Source organism: Siniperca chuatsi, linkage group LG20, assembly GCF_020085105.1.
Source record: "Siniperca chuatsi isolate FFG_IHB_CAS linkage group LG20, ASM2008510v1, whole genome shotgun sequence".
Taxonomy (NCBI): Eukaryota; Metazoa; Chordata; class Actinopteri; order Centrarchiformes; family Sinipercidae; genus Siniperca; species Siniperca chuatsi.
Genome location: NC_058061.1, coordinates 20768027 through 20787858, shown reverse-complemented (window position 1 = coordinate 20787858; position 19832 = coordinate 20768027). Strand labels below are relative to the sequence as shown.

The 19832-nt window shown below is 40.5% G+C and overlaps 1 protein-coding gene across 4 annotated transcripts in view; it reads left to right on the top strand.

The window, feature by feature from the left end:
- The window catches only part of LOC122868161 (myosin phosphatase Rho interacting protein), a 46401-nt gene that overhangs the window by 17167 nt on the left and 9402 nt on the right, over window positions 1–19832 (top strand). For 2 of the 4 annotated variants that reach the window (XM_044179873.1, XM_044179874.1), the window contains exons 8-16: window positions 5651–5777; window positions 6731–6835; window positions 8854–8910; window positions 9907–9975; window positions 10086–10175; window positions 10984–11093; window positions 11778–12345; window positions 13785–13922; window positions 16332–18923. In XM_044179873.1, the coding sequence (XP_044035808.1) occupies window positions 5651–5777; window positions 6731–6835; window positions 8854–8910; window positions 9907–9975; window positions 10086–10175; window positions 10984–11093; window positions 11778–12345; window positions 13785–13922; window positions 16332–18923 (3856 nt within the window). The remainder of the gene's footprint in view (window positions 1–5650; window positions 5778–6730; window positions 6836–8853; window positions 8911–9906; window positions 9976–10085; window positions 10176–10983; window positions 11094–11777; window positions 12346–13784; window positions 13923–16331; window positions 18924–19832) is intronic. The other 2 variants (XM_044179875.1, XM_044179876.1) reach the window with 2 other exon arrangements.

Here is a 19832-nt window from a genome sequence, read left to right as displayed (position 1 = left end):
AGTGTAAATGCTGGTGTTGAAAAGTACTTGTGTGATGGACCCACCCACGCTGTCAGCCACACTCATTGTCAGATGAAAATGTTTGGGCAAAGCCATTATGTGTAAATGTTGCACATTAAACAGTTCTTTGTCCAGGTGCTGTGGCAGTCCAATATGTCAGACTAAATATGAGAAGAGACTCATTTTCACTGATCCAGGATGTAATTTATTTTGCTGAAAGAGGCTTGACTAAAAGAAGAATGACACATTAACACACAGGCCAGTCTGAAGAGGAAGTGATATACTTAGCCTGATAACACCTTGCTGATATGTGAGGTATTAAATCAGCCTCTGATTTAACCTGATGGACGAGGTTAGTGGACTGCTTTCTTGGAATCTCAGCTCCATGCTACACTGTGTTCTGGAAATACTTGAGTCTCTCGCTTATCCTTTTAAAGGCATGTATACACACACACACACACACACACACACACACACACAGTCCAGTGACGCAGATACTTTCAAAGCTTTTGATGTGCACACATACACTCACAACTAGTGTGGTTTTAATGGAAGGGAGGAGAAAAGGCTGTATTTGGTGAAATGACGACTGGGATTTTGTGATGCACATTCTTATGTGTGTGTGTGTGTTTCTGAGAAAATCTGTTACTTAATAATCACCCCTCCCTGTCAGTAAGACTGCTGATATAAAAAGAAAAAAAGTAACTGTAATCATAGACCGTACACAGCTTCTATACTTTCCATTCAGTAATCTGATGCTGTTGAAAAAGAGGTCACAGATCTAACACACATACACACACCAGAGACGGCAACATTTCAAACAAACCGAGTGAGTGAAGTGGGGGTCATCTTTTTCCTTCCGCAGCCAGCTTCCTGCTTCATTCAGTCCCTCCATCCATGCCAGGCGTGAGAGGAAAAGGAGGAGAGGAAAACAGGAGTGTCCACATATTGCCCCATAAACTTACCAGTAGGCCTGGTGATCTCTCAAATTAAACTACTCTGCGCGAGTGTCTGGCCGAGATTAGTAACTGGATGTCTCATAATTTTCTTCAACTAAATCACAGGAAAACTGAAGTTCTGGTTTTCGCCCCAGATCAGATCTCTTCAAGCATCCTCCAACACCTCACATTGGCTACCAATAGAAAACCTTCCTCCAAAAACCTAGGTATCATTTTTGACTACCAGCTGAAATTTGATAAACACTTCGAGACAGTTATTCAGTCCTGTTACTTTCACCTGAGGAAGTTTGCAAAACTACGCCCTCTGTTATCTATCCAGCAGTTGGAAATGGTTATCATGCTTTTGTGTCCTCTCGCTTTAACTACTGTAATTCTCTATATTCCTGCCTAAGTCAAGATTAAATTTTAATGTAAATTTTGAATTAAAATTTAGGATTCAGTTCAAGATCCTCCTCCTTATTTCTAAGGCTTTGAATAATCGTGCTCCAGAGTTAGGGCTGCACCTAACGATTTTTTTTATTTATTGATTATGTCTTCGTTGATTAATCTAACGACTAATTTATCGATTATTCTAAAGATGTTTTTATTACTTGATTAATATAACAATTCATTTACCTAAAATAAATATCAAAAACTTGCCTCATTAATATTTCAATATTTTATTCAATCATTTCCTCTTAAAAACAAACAAATGTAACAAGAAACAAAATGTGCACTGCAGGGCATTATTCTGCAACAAAAAAATATATTTGTCTATCAAAAATATTATAATATTTATGTTACCATTTTAATTCTACTTAATTCACCACCTGTTTACTCACAAACTACTTTAATCTGCTCACTTTGGTTTTCCCTTCAGTTCTCTTTTCCCCACGCACACACCTACACCTCTGGTCTCTGCACACACACACGCTTGCCCCGGCAAACAACGGCATAAGCAGGCCTACATAAACAGGAGACTCTCTAGTGTGTGTTTCTCTGCAGGGCATGTGCGTCTGTAGGCTGTATGGGAGGGGCAGAGCGAGGGGAGATTGTGGGCGAGGTTTTTCTGCTGCAGCTTGTCCTCTGGGGGAATCCATGCTTTGGCCGGGTGCAGCCATACTTCTTTGCGACGCACGATATGCAAATCGGTGTAGTTCCGTAATCATTGACATTGATTACATCGATGAATTGTCCCAGCCTTATACAGAGTATATTAGTGAACTGCTAATGCCTTATACCTCTGCTAGGCCTCTCGGGTGCTGCGATCGAGGCCTGCTAGTTGTGCCTCGTTCTAGACTGAAAACACGTGCGTTCGCTGTCCTGGGTCCCAGGCTGGGAGTCAGGTCAGCAAACTCCCTTGGGTGTTTGAAGTCACAGCTGAAGACACCTTTCTAAGTGTTTTTGTGCTCGAGTCATGTACACTATTCTGTTTTGTGTGTTCTTTTCTTTTAACCTTTTATCCTGTTAAGCACCTGTAAAGCACTTTGTAACCTAGGTTTTGAAAGGTGCTAGATGAATACAATTTTACTTAAACCCCAAACGAGCTCAGGTGGACAAGTAATGTGTTTTAAGAGAAGCAGACGCTCCTTCTGTACAGACATGCCCATACAATAACCAGGGAGGCTGTGACTCTAGCCCATATTACTCTATATGCGATGGCAATTTAACATGTTGGTCATGTCTGAATAAGCACCTGAGTGACGTTTACGTAAAAGTCACGCCAGCAGCCAATTTGACATTTTTAGGGAGATTCTGAGGAGTCTGTCAAAATGATTTTTTTCGCCTTGCAGACTAACAAGTTAAAAAGAAAACAACCTGGGGCGTCCTGGTGCCCTAGGGGTGAAGTGCCTAACCATGCACCGCAATGTCCCTGGTTTGCATCTGGCCAGGGTCCTTAGTTACATCTCATTCCCCATCGCTCTCTTTCCTCGTTTCCTGTCATCTCTCTACTATCAGCTATCTAATTAAGACAGAAATAGCCAAAAATGAATTATTAAAAAAAAAACCTCGTACAACCATGTCTTCCTCCATTTATTTTTGACTTTCAGTCATGACCAGTTGCGCGGAGGCAATATGAATATCTTGCAAAATGCTTTACATACAGCATTCCGTCCTTGTGCACTGTTGCATGTTTGAAAATTTGCTATATAATAAATGATGAAACTGAGAATTTATTATTTATTTATTTATTCCCCACGCTCACAGTGGTTATTAATTTAAGAGCAACTTCACACCCTGTTTTAGCTTGAACATGCCCCCCCTTTAGAAATTGAAGAAATGCTTTCACACTCTGTGTATGGGTGGAGGTGGGAGGTGAATGTAGTTCTGCCCATAGTTTGGGGGCAGGTTGTCCCAGGAAATGTCATAGATTTTTCACAGAGTTTTTAGATCTGGAGGACAGAATTACTGGATTTTCTTTGGACAAAAGGCAAATAACTTCTGTTATTAACACTACTGGGGACCAGGATCAATTGCTAGTGGAATAAAGTGACAGTACATGTAATTTGCTAACTCAAAAAAGTGGATTTAGTTTTAAGTTACTCTTTAACACTTCAGTGGCAAAATAAGTTTTAAAACCCATCAGCTTTTTAATTCCCCACTGTTTTCCAGCAGTGACGCCACTCCTTCTTGGACACCAGGTGCAAACTATTATGCAGACATTGTGGCTCTTTCCATAAATGTCCTGTCATGTCTGAATAAAGCTGTGAGGAAGGTTTCTGTAATGAGCGCCTATGTCGGAATGACAAAAAGCCATCACTTTAGCAGATAGATGATGCCAGCAATGTTACATGTTCCATGTCTGAAAAGGGATTAAATGTCCTTAGGACAAACCCTCGTCATAAGATTTTCATCTGAGGCCATGGCCTATTTGCCAAACTTAATTAATATCTTGACCCCTGAATCGTACACACACTGGAAGATGAGTTAAGGACAATGAGCAAAATGGATGGATGGCTGGAGTTTGTTTGCCCATACAGATGCTTGTTAGAAATTCATGTATGATTTGATGCAGGCGTGATTTGTCTCTAAAGCCTTTGCAGCGAGAGAAGGAAAGAGAAAAACTAAACAGAAACGGAGACTTGACTGGCAAACATGTTTGATACAACCAAGACTTGCATTGCTCGGGGACAGCTTGCTCCGACCTTCTCATAGCAGGTTTGTGAAGTGGACCTGTCAAATCTATATTCTGACAATTTCACTTGAGCCTGTCTGGGACATGGCTTTAGACAAAAAAAATCATATGGTGGGCGTTTGGCCTCACACTGTCCTTGTCCTCCTCCCCTCTCCTTCATTCCCTTTTAAGGACTGCAGCTTTGGCCGAAGAGTCCCCAATAAGGGCAATATTTAGGCAAACGAGTAATATAATATTTCCACTGCCTCTCACCCTCTTCCTCTCTGTAATGCAGATTCCACTGTCATTTAACAAAAGGCCTGTGTGGGAACGTGTCAGAGTTGGCAGTGTACTGTGTCACAGTTTGAGGAAGGTTACAGATGGACACCAGTGAGCATAGGCTGGTTTTTGGATCTGTGGTCTAGTGCTCATTGAACCCTCCATATAGATCTTTCTAGCACGCACTTTTTCATACAGGGCGCCTTTCAACTTAGCTCTGATGTCTATGATTTAGCTTCACTGATTGGGCAAACATAAATCTTGCAGCTGTTACAACTTGTGTACAGCTTCAGTCACACAGTAAACAAGCCAGGGGTGCTACTAGTGTCAATACTAGAATGAGGGGTGGAAATTTGTAGGAACTTTCCCAGGGGACCAAGAACCTTTTAAAGAGCTCAGGAACTTTACCTGCGTTTTGACCACAGGAACAGGGACTTAAATTAGTTCCTCTACGACAGTTCCAGGTGACTAAAAAGTCCCTGCTCATGGGTAGTGCTTTCTATCCAGATGGAGTTTGCAGGGAACGTCAATGATTGGTCAAACACAAAACTCACAGCAACAACAACTCGTGTACTGCTTCATTCACAAAATAAGTACTGGGCACCACTAGTAATATTAGAATATGGGGTGGACATTTCTTGTAATGTTTATTAAAGTTAAAGACAAAGTTTGGCTTTGTTGTCTGCTTTCCAACTAGTTTAAAAAGGAACAGATGGAGTGTGTGTGTGTGTGTGTGTGTGTGTGTGTGTGTGTGCAAATGAGCTGTGAGCAGGAAAGGGGGATTCGGTCGTGAGAGCTAGAGAGGGAACGGCGATTGAGAGAAATAAATAAATTAATAAAATAAATTTGCTAATAGTTTAATTGCGGTTACGTTCTAAAACAAAAGCAATTAATCATGAAACACTCAGCAGATTGGCTACATTTTTTTCACCTCTGCATGTCTCATTTCCAGACATTAAAGCCATTCAAACCTCAGTCACAGTAAAAAAAAAACAAACAAAAAAAAAACCAAGAGGACTGTATTGTTGCTCCCTCGTTTTTAAATCCGTTATCAGTCTGATTTGCCTGATCTTCACAGTTTTTTAGATGCTGTGAAAGCACAAACAGGAAAGCGTAAAGATGGGGACTTCTAGTTCCTAGTTTAGTTCCTGGAACTATTTGGTTAAAAAGGGGCTTAAGATATTTTATCTGACGCCATGTCCAATAGGCCTTAGTGCCATTCAGTGTCACTACAAGGAAATAAAAGTGAAGAATAATAAGAATTACTAAATAGATTGTGTTTCCTTTAACTTAACTGTGTCTGTGGGTTGATTTGCAGTCGCTCTGGTGTTATTGAGAAGTTGGAGGCCTTGGAGCTGGAGAATCCAGAGAAAATGGAGGTGGAAGAGTCGGGGAAGAGTGGAGCCAGACAGGGCCGAAGTGAGCACAGACGCTTCCACAAAGAGGTAACACCGCTGTGTGTGTGGGGGTGTGTGTGTGTGCTTGCATATTTGATCCAACAGTGCCAACATTGTGCAGCCGTTTACAATAGATACGTAAGACTTGTAAACAGTGTTTTTAAACAACATCACATGGCAGTACAGATGCGAGCTCGGCATTGGACCACCAGCGTGGGGTTTTCTTTCTTTTCCTGTCTCAGCACCTCCCCCCACTCTTCTATCTTTTCCCTTCACCCTCGCCCTCTTCCCTCCATCTTTCCCTCTCTCTGTCCTGTCTTTGTTTTGGTTGTAGGTCAGAGGTCAGCAGTGTGTGCTGTATTCATTTCCAGTTTCCATTCTGTGGTGGGATTCCCCTGGTGATTGCGCTTCCCTTTCCCACCCTGGCCGTCTGTGCTCGGCTCGAAACGAACTTGAGGAATACAGCGACCAAACACACTGATGCACAGAGTCACAGTCAGACACTGTGAACCACTCGGGTTTTTTGTCCTGGCCGTAGATCTTTGTCAGTCATGCACAGATAAAAATATCACGTACATATACAGATAAAGATGCCATGAGTGCTTGTGTGCTTTGTACTTCACGCACGCATAAGCTATCTGTTATCCTTACCGTTGCTTTCAATCAATACACGCCCAGATTTAGAGTTGGCAAGTTTAGCTTCATGCTATCAGTGTGTTTGATCCTCACCAAATACGTGGGGTTTGACAAATAATGAGTGGTTGTCATGACATTTCTCCACAGCACATTAATGCCCATCCAAACAGACCAAATTAGATGATGTCCAATAAATGATCTGTGATTTTTGTTTTTCATATGTTGACTCTCGCATAGTCAGAAAGTGTCATTCCTTTGTATTTCTTTTTATTTTGTATATTTTTGACTATGAGAGTTAATTTACCTTGCAAAGGTATAAAAACAATGTAGACGATCTTGCATGTGTTTATATGTGGGTTGTTTAGGAGCAGAGGCATGACGTGGGTCAGGGTCTGGATTTTCCCTCCACCCTGCCGCCTCTGAGGAGAGCCAAGTCCCTGGACAGAAGGACCACTGAGTCGGTCATGACGGTGAGTGTTTACTCTTCTCTCGCTTTTGTAAAACTGCCTCATCAAGGTCCAGGGGTCATCTCTACAGCGTCTTCTGTGACTGTCAACGGTTATGATGCATATAAACACGAAGCATCCAAATGTTCTTATGAAGGAAATGACTTCTCACCCTGACCACACTTGTTTTAACCAGTAGATTATGTTATTCATCTTCTTTATAAATGGCAAGACTCATGGAAGCTGCTTTGGGCAAGTTACACTACTCTCCTACCTCACATGTAAAAGCTCCATTAAACATTTTTTGGGCTGCTAGGGGCCAGATCATCAAATCAAATCATCAAAACAAGCTAAAAGTTACACAGCCATCACCATTTCACTGACTCATACATTTGTTTGGCTAAAGTGTTAATACACATTTGCCTACCTAGTCATGTTCCTGGTCACTTGACAAAGTCAAAGTTTTGGATTGAAAAAGTACTTTTTAAAATCAGTTATGAAGATTTTCTGTCACAATTTATTGACTAATTGTTTCAGCTCTACACCTGAAACCAGAGTTTCAGTCTACACATCAGGCTGCTTGTTTTGTCCCACAGTGCTACTAGAAAGTTAGATAGCATGATGCAGCTGAAGATTACATTTGTTCTCATTGTTTTGACATTAACCAACACTTGAATGTTGAAGTTCCTTCTGAAGCCAGTGTGTTTCAGTGTGTCTCTGGTCTCCCAGACAAAGCCTCTCCTGTTCTGCTAAGCTGTAGGATCCAGGGTCAGCATCAGTGCCAGGTCTTCAGCTGTGTGGAGAGAGGTCGCTGGGTTGTTGCTGGGGCTGAGAGGCTAGATTCAGTTAGGTAACAGAGTTATGAGAATTAAAAATTGAGAAAGATCTCTGTGGTCGACCCCAACAGCTTTGCTCAGAAAACAATTTTTTTCCTTGGTCTACTGGGAAAATTGCTAAATGAAGGGGAAAGTGGAGTATTTATGATACATGCAGCCATATACTGCAGTATTGCGAGTTAAAGCAGAATACACAAATTGCCCTGTTTAATCCATTCATCCATGTTTCTTTTAAATGTCTCAGCTCTGACCTTTGACCTCTCCATTAAGTTGAGTAAAAGAAAAGAGCGTTCCTCCACTCTCTTAGTTGGAAGGACTGTCGATAATCCCATTTCAAATTGCGTGAGAAACTGATACCAGTGTGTGATTGCTATTGTAGTTAAAATTGCCTTTTTCCTAATGGTTTTTTTTTTTTTTTTTTTGGCCTTGGTGTGGTGGTGCAAGGGTGTGGATGGTGTAGGCCTAACCTCCATGCTGCAGGGGGCAGTGCAGCCCCCTCCTCTCCCTCTCCTCTCCAGGTTATACTCCTCTTTCTGCTCCCTCTGTGTGCAGATTCTGCCCGCTGCGTGTATTCATTGCACCCATTCTGTGCCATGTGTGTTATTATACTGTATTTCTGTGAGACAGGCGTGTGTGTGTGTGTGTGTGTGTGTGTGTGTGTGTGAGAGAGAGTGTATATCACAATTTACCACTGCTTCCTGAGGTCACCATGCACATGTGTGTGTGTTTCTTTCTTCCTGTGTGGAATCACACATTATAAAAGTATTGCGCACTGGGTTCTGCATCCTCAGCTGGAGTAGCACAGACTGGCAAGAAATCTGGCAGAAGTTGCCCCTGGCCAGTGGCCCACATTTTGATTTTAGACTGATTTTTAATTTGTCTGATCCATTGGTAGGGTCAACTTCTACGCTCAGCTGACTGAGGGAGCATGTGTTTTTGAACAATGACAATATGATTTAGTACTTGAATTAACATATTACCACTGTCATTTAGGAATTGTCTCTTTGTAGTCTGCTTTATTTTGTTATATCTTAAGGTAAGTGGTGGTAATTTACTGCAGCACTTTCAAAAAAGAAATGGTTTGTATTTGACTGCTTCTGAGGTCAACTTGCATGTTGAACATTTTGACACCAAGTTTTTTTCAGTACTATTTCAGACAGATGTTTTCTCAATATCTTTTGTCTTTTTTTTTTTTCTTTTTTGCAGCCGGATTTACTGAACTTCAAGAAAGGTTGGATGGTGAAACTGGATGAGCAAGGCCAGGTACTTATGAACTGTTAATCTGCCTTTGTCTGTAGTGAAGTGGTCATAAAAAAAGGAAAATAAAAGTGCCAAATGGAGTAAAATATATCATTATTTTTGATTATTTCTGATGTTTAAAGGAAACATGAAACAAACATTTAGCAGGAGCTATTGGCAGAAATGGAATATAATATTTATAAGTATGTTTTCATTAGTGTACAGTTGCCTGAAAATAAGAATTGTTATGTTCATTACCTTAGAATAAGCTATTTTTATCTACATAGGGAGCCGGTCCCCTTCCACAGTCATATTTCTATAGTAGCCCAGAACGGACAAACTAAACACTGGCTCTAGATAAGGCCTTTCGCGTTTTTCACAAACTTCGCGGGCCACCGTAGTTTCTCCTACATGTTTGGAACAGGAGGATGATCCGAGCGGTACTCAAATGGTTGCAAAACAAATTTCAACGCTAGATGCCACTAAATCCTACATACTGGACCTTTAAGTAAAATCAGTTTGAGTAAAACTGAATAAACCTAAATTAAAAGATCACATCTAACTTCACATCATCCAGAGACACAGTGCAGTAAATAAAGATATGATGTTGGCATTTATATGGTTTCACACTGAGGGCTTCTTTATGAAAAAGAGTGATGGAATCATCAAAAAGGGAGTCAAAAGCCAGTTCAAACAGCATCTGAACTGTCCACCTAAAGCACTCTTGAATGCCTGTAGCATTCTACGGCCTTTACAGAGGTGTGGTCAGACTTTGATGTTGTATCTTCAATGGACTTAAAAGACGAGGGTGGAGCCTGAAGGCTTTACGATACATCTTTATATGTTATACAGAGAGGCAAAGCAGGTTTTATTGACTGACTTGGACGTTCAATATGTGACTTCGTCTTTATATCTTATTACCTTAACATGCTCTGCGGATGTGAGTGGCTGCTGTACAGAACTCTGTCTTTGAACTTCATGTAGCCCAACTTTGTATGTTTTTCTCTGTCCATGTTGCAGTGGAAGAAATACTGGTTTGTTTTAACGGATCACAGCCTCAGATACTACAAGGATTCAATTGCAGAGGAGGTAAGCTTATTCTTTCTAGTATCTTTAATACTTATTGCATATTTTTTATGTTGAACAGTTCTTTGTTTTATTTCATGTTTTCCCTGTGTCTCGTCTTTGTGTTACCTCAGGCCTCTGACCTGGATGGTGAGATTGACCTGTCTACTTGCTGCAATGTAACTGAATACCAGGCACAACGCAACTATGGTTTCCAAATACATGTAAGAGGCTTTGCCTTCTCATAAAGGACACATGTTTTTACTATGAATTATCATTTATTCAGGCATTTATTTTAGCATAGGAGAAGTGTTTTGTCTTCCTCCCACATAGCTCTGACCTTTTTAATAAAGTAAAAGCCTTTTATACATTGTACTGTGATTCAATACAATGGCCCTGTAATAAATACGTATACAGTGAAAATTACAGTATAAATCTTAATTGCTGTTGACACTCAAAGGCAATAGTATGGTAATTTTGTTTAGCAGGAGTTTGGGTTTAGTTTTGCATTACAGTGTGAGGTGTCTCTAATGTTTTTGCTTCCCCTTATATGGAAATGGGGTAAACAAAGTATTAGAAACCCCTTTCAGTATAATGCAGTCCAATACACCATAACCACAAACTACAGCCTCAAAATGTACCATATAGTTGTCAACACACAAACAACTCAAGTAGTAGTCTAAATAAGGGGTGGAATTATCCCTTATCTGTATATGTCATTTTATATTGTGATATTGATATATTTTGTAATATACTAAAAGTTCTGGAAGATCTGTGAAGAAACTACACTCACTTACAAATATTAAACAGATAGCTACCACAATATAAAAGGTATGGCAAAATCTCTGATGGTAGATCAAGTTAATTATAATCTCATATCACCCAACCCTTAGTCTAAACAAAAACAGAACTTTTAAAGTGAATTATTATTTATTGCAAGGGTGTTGTATCACATTACACATATGGGGTTTCTATTTGTTTTTTGTTTTTTGGGGTCACTGTGTATATTTCATGGTGCTTTTAAATGTTTAGACCCAGGAGGGAGTGCACACTCTGTCGGCCATGACAGCAGGTATACGCAGGAACTGGATCCAGGCAGTCATGAAGAACGTCAGACCCTCCACTGCCCCTGACGTGGCAAGGTCAGTACAATCATGTCAGCACTACTGCACACATTTTTCAACCATAATGATAAATAATTCAGCCTCTGATTTAAACTGGAAAGATGATTAACCCTGGATGTGCACTGGATGCATCACAGTTCCGTCATGTCTTCAAGCAGTCTGTACTTCATTATCATATAAACATCTTTAGTGTTTTAGAAGCATATTGAAACATTTACAGCTCATTTATGATTGATATGGTGACAGATGCTGTTACTCTACTTATTTTAATTAGTGTACAGAAATAAACTGGTAGCATTCCATCTCATCATCTCTTCATAGACTTTGGAGGAGAAGTGACATAAACAAACAAGAAAAACTATTTTTACTGTGTGTACATAAAGATAAAGTCAATAACTAATGAAGGCATCATTGAATATTAAAGATTTCAATTGTCAATAGATATAAGCATTTATATACATTCAAAAGTAAATGTCACGCTTCAGAGACACAAGTTGCCCCAACAAAAATAGACATGGTGAAGATGGTGGAGTGGAAAAAAAGACAGTGGACAATAGCACAAAGCCAGAAAGGCAGCAGATTGTCTCCGGCAACTGCAACACCATCCAGTGGACATCGGGGCTTAGGATTCTTGATAGCATCTTTCGGGACATGGACAATAAGCATTTTGAAGCTAAAGCTTAGTTTTTCACTGCCTTTCAGCTCAACTGAGGATCATGGCTCCTTCTCTCCTTTGGAGGGTCTGGTTAGGCCAGACGTCACCCAGGACTCTCCCTCCTCTGAGGCCTCGTCCGTGGAGAGAGAATCGGCTCCTGGTGTCATAAAGAGCCGGGCACGGGAACGCAGAAGAGAAGGCCGCTCTAAGACCTTTGACTGGGCTGAGTTCAGGCCCATCGCTCAGGCTCTGGCTCAGCAGCGGGCGCAGGAGGCTGAGAGCCTCCAGGCGGACCTGGGAGAGCTCGAGCGCAGTCGGAGAAGAGAGGAGAGGCGGAAGAGGTATGAGTCTGTGACCAGCTCATCAGCGGAGCATACATCCGTTAAAGAAGGAGGGAGGACAGACTGTGAGAGTGGAGAGGGAGTCGGACAAACAGATTCAACAGGTCCCGCGTCTTTGGAGAGGCAGCAGAGGGTGGAGGAGGTGATTGAACAACACTGGCAACAGGTGGAGAAGACGCCCATACGGGAGGAGAGGAGGGTACCTTTGCCCACCACAGTGCAATCCAGAGAGACTGCAGAGCTGGAGCAGCTACTGGAGAATTACAAGCAAGGGGTATGTTTACTGTGTGTGTAGTGAAGAATAAAAAAAGTGTCTTTCTCCCAGTCTATTCAGTCAATATCAAATTTAGTGAGTACACACACAGCATGTTGCAAACCAGAGGAAGAATAAGCAGTACACGAAATAAAATGAAATCCCACCATTCTCCCATGTAACATTTTTATTTCAAGTGCAAGTACGTTTAACTTTTACAAGTAATACAGCCAGCCAGGGTCTCCAAAGTCCTTTATCCTCATTCCTCTTCAGGACGCGTGTGTGTGAGTGAGTTTAGATATTTGCGTGTGCTGGACACATACCGTGTTTTGAAATAACATTTCATTTTGGCTACATTCCTTCATCGGGGCAGCACATTAGGTTGCTTCCAGTCTTCTTAAATTGGGTAACTGGTCATGTGATTTCCTACTATGAAGTATTAAAACAAAAAGAATATATTGAATTCAATTTCATAAACCCATCTAGTGCTGACCTATTTGAGGAAGATATGTAATTGCGATTTAATTTGCGATTATTCTCTATAAATTAAACTACCGGTTTGTATTTTGTGTCTACATTGTATTACAAAATACAAAATATGATTGTACCAAGCATAATACCATATTTATCTTTTTGTTTTTATTTTATTTTTTCAAAATCAGTCAGTCAACTTCTATGTAAACTTGCCTGGTTTTCGATACATATTTCAGATTTACTGAGATATTACATTTGTGGTATAACTTACATTACTCACTAATATTGAGTTATGCAGTAAGTAATCAGAAATATAATAAGGCATTCAATTTGTCAGAGGTAATAATTAGAAAGTGATGGTAAGTTATGTCTGACCTTCCAGTGCTTAAAACAATAATGATGCTTAAAATTTGAACTAGCAGTTTCTGACAAGTCTGTCCATCAGCAACTGCTAAGCTACCTGCTAGCTTCTATGAAATAAACATGAGGCAATCACCTAGATTGTTTAATACCACTCTTTTGGTGTTTCATGAACAGCAAAAAGACACAGCCCATTCCGTATTAATTTAAACATCAAGACTGATAGATAATGGTGTTTCTTCTTCCATAAAAAACATCTTTGGCAAAATACACAAACACAGGCATGCAGAGAGCATATTAACCTGGAAACAGCGTTTCACTTTTGTAGTTTCACCAACTCACTGAATGAACACACTAACAACAGCTGAATAAATGTCCCGGCAAAAGTTGTCATCTTAAACTTCCACTTGCTACAGGTTGTTAAGACACTGTTAATTATGTGCGTCATAGCCTAATTAAAATCTCAGCTCCTCTGATTTGAAAAATGCACTCTTTCATATTGTGATTTAGAAAGCAAAACTATTAATTGTTCAGGCCTAAAACCCACCAGTGGCCATTTCACATTTTTCAGAACACACCTTTTAAATTGTAAACTGTTATAAACATTCTACCTGGTGCTCCTGCAGATAGAGGACCTGAAGGCACAGTTGGAGAGCTGTCACCAGCAGCTCCTTGACTCAAACAAGCACAAGCAGGAGCTGGAACTCCAGCTGAGAACAGCGCTGGAAAGAGAGCAGGACATCCGGACAGGTTACATCTCTCCGGTGAGTTATTAGTCTCTGTGTATTCGGTATGCAGCTGCATTGCACTGAATGTTGTTCTGCTATGGTGGGGGAACCTGTTATAGATTTCATGCATATATTCTCAATTGTGCAGTACTTTATCCTCCATTTTATAACATTCTTTGCATGTTGTATTTTATTATAAGAACACATCAAACAAATTGACATTGAAGCAACAAAATGGCTACTGATATGTGCCTTTGCATGAGTTCATTGCATGTAAAAAACATTGAAATCTTATTACTACATTGGCTTCTACTAGTTAATCTCCTGTCTCTGTGTTATAGGTCTGTATTGTATCTGAACTCATGCTAGCAGTTACTTTAGTGTTGCGTTGATTTTGGACCAAGGAACTCAAGTTTTGTGGATGCTGATGTGACTTTCTGAGGATTATTTCACTCTAAATGAAAAAGACAAAAAATAAACTCATTATTTTTTAACTCAACTGCTAGAATTTTTCCACTTCAGCCAAGCAATATTTTTTTTGCAATATTTCAACTTTTTTTTAATTCATTTCTGCTGTGGATGTGGATGGAAAGGCACTTATTGCTCATCTCCTAAGTCAGGCCTATTCAATTGGTGGCCCGCTGGCCATATCCGGCCCAGAAGCAAACTCCAAGTGGCCCAGCATACATAAATCTGATATATGACAAAATAAGCACTACATATATAGTGTATGGAAGTAGCTAACGAGTGAGCCGTCTCACTTCCTTCTCATCACTGTTGAGAGTTCCACACGCGCAGTACCGAACGGGCAGGATGTTTACGGATGTAGCGACACCGCCAATCATATCTTTCACACATCAACGTTTTCTCATGTGAGTTCCGACCACGCTTAGTAGCTTTTCAGAACATCTGGCTTTTGACAGTCACAAGTAGGGAAGTGCTCTACTGAAAATATGTCTCTGTCAACCCTGAAACGTAAATTTAACAATGAAAACTGTCAGTTTAACCCTGCCTGGACTGGCAAGTATCTGTTTATTTTACCACCATCTCCAAACGCCTGCTATTTTTTATTACATTTATTTGCATTTGTTTAAAATTTGTCATTACCAAAAACAAGGAAAAAAAGGTTTTGAATAGGCTGCCGAAAATGTCTGGCCCATCTACATTTCCTGGTTTTAAAATCTGGCCCAATTGAATTTGTATTTGAATAGCCCTGTCCTAAGTCATGTGACAACCATGCCCCCTCAGTTACAGTTCAAAATATGAAAATTAAAATGGAAAAGTACAAATAGAGTATGGAGGGGGGAATAATAAAGAAAAAGTATTTAAAATATTTTATATTACAGGCCAATTTCCATTTAAATTTTAATAGTTTTTTTAATTTCCATTGAAATTTTCAGATTTTAATGTTTTTCTATTTCAGATTCTTACATTTATTAATTTTTAAATTCAGATATTCTTGATAATCTTTAATTATAGCCGGATCCTTTCTAGTACTTGACTAAACATAGTTGATCACTTTGGGGTTTTTTTTTAATCTAAATTTAGAGTGATATTATCCTCCATGGTCACTGGCACAATAGCCCTACTTGCTGAAATGTTTGGCTCAACTGTATGAATAATAACCTCTTGGCTTGTTTTCTAATTGTTTGCATGGACGTCAGATTCTCATCCTCTATTAACTGCTATATAGACCATCCATTTGTTATTCTGTTAACAAATATTGTATATAGCTATGTAATGGCATAAATGTGTGATGTTGAATGAATTTCTGTGCTTGTATGTCGATGTATGGATGGATTTGCCAAACTGAGGCTGAATGATTACTCTTCTAGATGATTTAGTTTGGTTATGGTTGAATTTAAGTTAGGCACTGCTGTGATTTTTAGATTATAGTGTATGCAATTTTGTGTTACTTTTTGTTTTTAAAAGAGAACACTTGCAATGAATTATGGAGAAAGTTTGAATATATATTTGAACATTAGTTTTTAGTTGGATAATACTATTCACTATCTCCACTCAATGGCAAAGAATTGCTTTGGTGCAAGACATGAGCTTGGACCAGAGAACCTCAGAAATGTGTTTGTAGGACCTGGTATGCCTTCATCCTTGAGTAAACCATCTAGCTGAAACTAATATTGCATTACTTACCACATGAAGTAACTTTTAACCATTTAATGTGCATGCTCTGTTGTGATTAACTAACCCTGGCCATTTAATCTCTTTCCTTTGCTTTGAATTTACACCATTAAAACCTAAGGGAATTTTGAATTTGTTTTGAATCATTGTTAATTTACATAATTTGGGATTATCATGGGGGAAAGCAAATTGTAATGTCACTTAGAAATTAGAGGAAAATGATTCGTAGTTAACGCTGAAAATTATTAGCAAGCTTTGTGTCTCCCCTGCTGTGTGTTAACCAAATGTCTGGTCCCCTTTTCCAAGCTGGAGCACCCTTTGGGTCTGGAGGCTGATGTGATGCCCCAGACGAAGAGGCCCGAACTGGTTAGTTCTCAAGCACAGAGTTTAACAAAGAAGTACCAGGAGACCAAAGAGCTCCTGAAGCAGCAAGAGCTGAAAAAGCGTAATATGCAGGCACAGCTTGGCCTCTCTCTTTCTCACCTCCCCAACAAGGAACCTTACTTTTCTGATCCCCTAAAACCATCCATTCTGGAAGGCCCTCCCCCTGAACCTGTCCAAAAAACAGTTAGCTTCTTGCTCCAGGACAGCACAGAGGCAATTCAAGAACTAGAAGACTTGATACCTGGTAACCCTCTGACCCTAAAGGAGCTTGCACAATTATTGAGATCCCATAGTTATAATCAAGAGACAGCAGAGAAACAGCAACTTCAGAAGCTCTTGGAGACCTGGAAGTACCAGCAGGAGGTAGAAAATGAAACATTAAAAAAGAGTTTAGCCAGGGCAGGAAAAAGCATCCGTGAATACGAAGCCCGTCTTCTAACCATGGAGGATTTGGTAGGGAAGGTTCAGAAGCAAAGTTTTGAAAGCCTGAAAAGCCCCTACGGCCCCCTCTCAGAAATTGAAAACCATTCTGAGACAAATGAGATGACGATTGGGATGCTCTCTCAGAGGGTTGAACTTTTAACTAGTGAAAACGGGGCATTGAAACAACGATGTCAGGAGATAGTGAACCAGCTGACTGAGGCCGACAGAGAAATAGACAGACTGAAAGCCGAGCTGATCAGCCAGCAGGGCGGCAAACAGCATCATCTGGTGATGGAAGAGCTGAAAAGACTGAAGGCTGAACTGGCTGAAAACCAGGCGAATGCTATAGACAGGGAATATTACGAGAGGGAGCTGAATGAGAAATCTATGAGGCTTCATGAAGCTCTGGTTACGTTGGAGGAGCTTGGTAACACCCTAAAAGACACTGAGAAGAAGCTGCAGTTGAAAGAGGCCACACTGAAGGGTCTGGGCTTTCGAGCAGATTATGAGGATGAGGAGTTAGACATGGAGAAAGAGCAACTCAAAGAGCTACTCGAAGCCTCACAAGCAAAGTTATTTGATACGGAGGCAAACCTTCAGTCTACAGAGCAGCGCTGTTTGGAACTTGAAGCCAGGAACAGTGAGCTAATCACACTAAACCAGGAATCTGAGAAAGTCAGTAGAGAAAAGCTAAGAGAAGCAGAAAACGAAATAAGAATGCTACGAGAGAAGTTAGAAATGACGACAGGTAGAGTTGAAAAGACAGTTAGCGAGTGTGTTGAGGCAGGAGAGAAGCAGGTTGATGATAAAGGACTTATAAAGCAAGTAGTAGGAGAGATTGAGATGAAGTCTGAGGCGATTAATCAGGTTTTAGAGATGTTAGCAAAGGTAGATGTTAATGTAGAGAAAATGCTCAGTGATTTAAAAGGCACTTTATTCGGTTCTTCGAAAGAAGAGCCACTCTGTTTGAGTCAGAAAGACATGAGTTTGGTAATAGAGGGAGAGTTCTGGAGCCAACTGTTGAGTACATCCGAAATAAAACCAGAGGAAGACAGACCCAGCTGTGAAAGAGGTGTGGTAGAACAGATGATGGCACAGAAGCGCTTGATGCTCTTGATTAGGAGGATTTGTCCACCAGCAAAAGTTGAGAGTGAGGTAGTGACAGAGCCAGATTTTGCAGCCATGTACAGATGGCTTGATAATGAAACAAATGCTCTAATTCTTAAAGAGTTAACAGAGACCTTGGAGGCAAAGTCAAATGTTTTGAAGCAGATTGCATCAAGTGTGAAGTTGGCCAAAGATGACAAGCTACTGTCTTTGGCTCTAGCAAGCTTTGGTCGAGAACAGAAACAGTCCTCAGAATATCTGTTTGATGCCCTTAAAGAAGCCTACATATCTTATGTGATCACTAGGCTGGAAGTCCAACATGAGAAAGAAAAGCAGACAGAAGGTCAGATTGGTAGCTTGGATTGTCCAAATTGTCCTAAATTGAGAGAAGCTACCAGAGATCTCAAGTCCAAACTGGCAGATCTTCAGAGTCAACTATCTGAGACTTCTTTGAAAACTGCCACAGGGCCACAAACTTTGATCCAGATCGAAGGAGAGCCCATAGACTCATTGGATAAATACATTGAGCTTCATGACATGATAGCCAGGCATAGGAAGGAACTACGAGAGGTCAAAGACAGCTACGAGCAGGAAGCTGAAAAGTTGAGGCAGGAAATCACTAAGGCCAGTGAGACACTGCGTCTGCGTTCAGAAGAAAATGTGAAAGAGATCGACTCGCTGACGAACTGCATGGAAAACCTGAAGAAGAAGCACGAGATGGAGAGGACTAACCTAATGGAGAGGTTTGACCGGGAAATGGAAGAGCTGAGAAGCGTGATGAGTCCGGCAAACCCTGACAAGAACTCAACAGACGAGGACAGACTGCTGCATCATGCCTCGGCCCCAACATCCACCCTGAAGGAGCGCATTCAAGAGCTGGTGACCCAAGTCTCAGTCATGACCCAAGAGATGAGACGACGCGAAGAGCAGGGAGACATTACGACTCTTCGGCTGAAATACGAGAGAGACCTGGAAAACCTGAAGGTGGAAGCGCTCCTTGTCCTTGCCGTCGTCCATCTGTGATGCCTTGTGTTCCTTTGTGGCATTCCCAGATCCTACTTCCTTCCCCAACCCCTACTCCCCTTCCTAACCTCGCTCACCCAACTCTTGCTCTTTGTTCTGTAAACCACTTTTCTTCTGTGTTGCATGAAAACTAACCTCCTGTAGGTTTATGTGATCATTGATGCTGCAGTAGTTGTGTACTGAGGAACCCATTTTGTTGAAGTTTCATCACCATCAATTGTAACTTTGAGTAACTGGAACATTAGATTAGCAATGACAAAACAGATTCTTTCACACTACCACATCATATGTTGTTCTCTGAAATGAGTTCCTCTGGTCGTAGTTCAGTGTGCTTATTAATCTAACCCTTTGACTCAGCTCTGCCACATTTTAAATTGTTAAGGGCAAAGAGTTGACCCTTTTTAACACTTTTGAACTTTTGAATATTTAGAATTAAAATAGTCAATTATCATTTAAAATGATTTCTGCTATGAGCTTAATTTGTATGGGTCTGATCTCTTTTCCTTTAGCTGTTTCTACTAACAGTTTCATTTAAATTCCTACTTTCTCTGAATAACAGTTAACATAACATTTCACTTCTTTGACTAAGTAATTTTAACTCAAGGTCTAATTACTAGCTTTTTGTAGAGCGCTCAACTCCATCTCACGGTCGTCAGCAAGCAAATGGAGTTGTTGGCTCAGTTGTGATGACATGACCCAAGTATGGAACTTTGGTGATAAGAAGTGGTCATATATAGGCCAACAACTTCATTTGCTGGTGGAGGCAGTGAAATGTGGTTGAAAGCTCGTAAGCGGACCTTGACTGATTATTTTGTAAAACTACAAGTCACAAGGTCAAGAATAAACTTTCAAGTGTAGGCTTTGTATTTC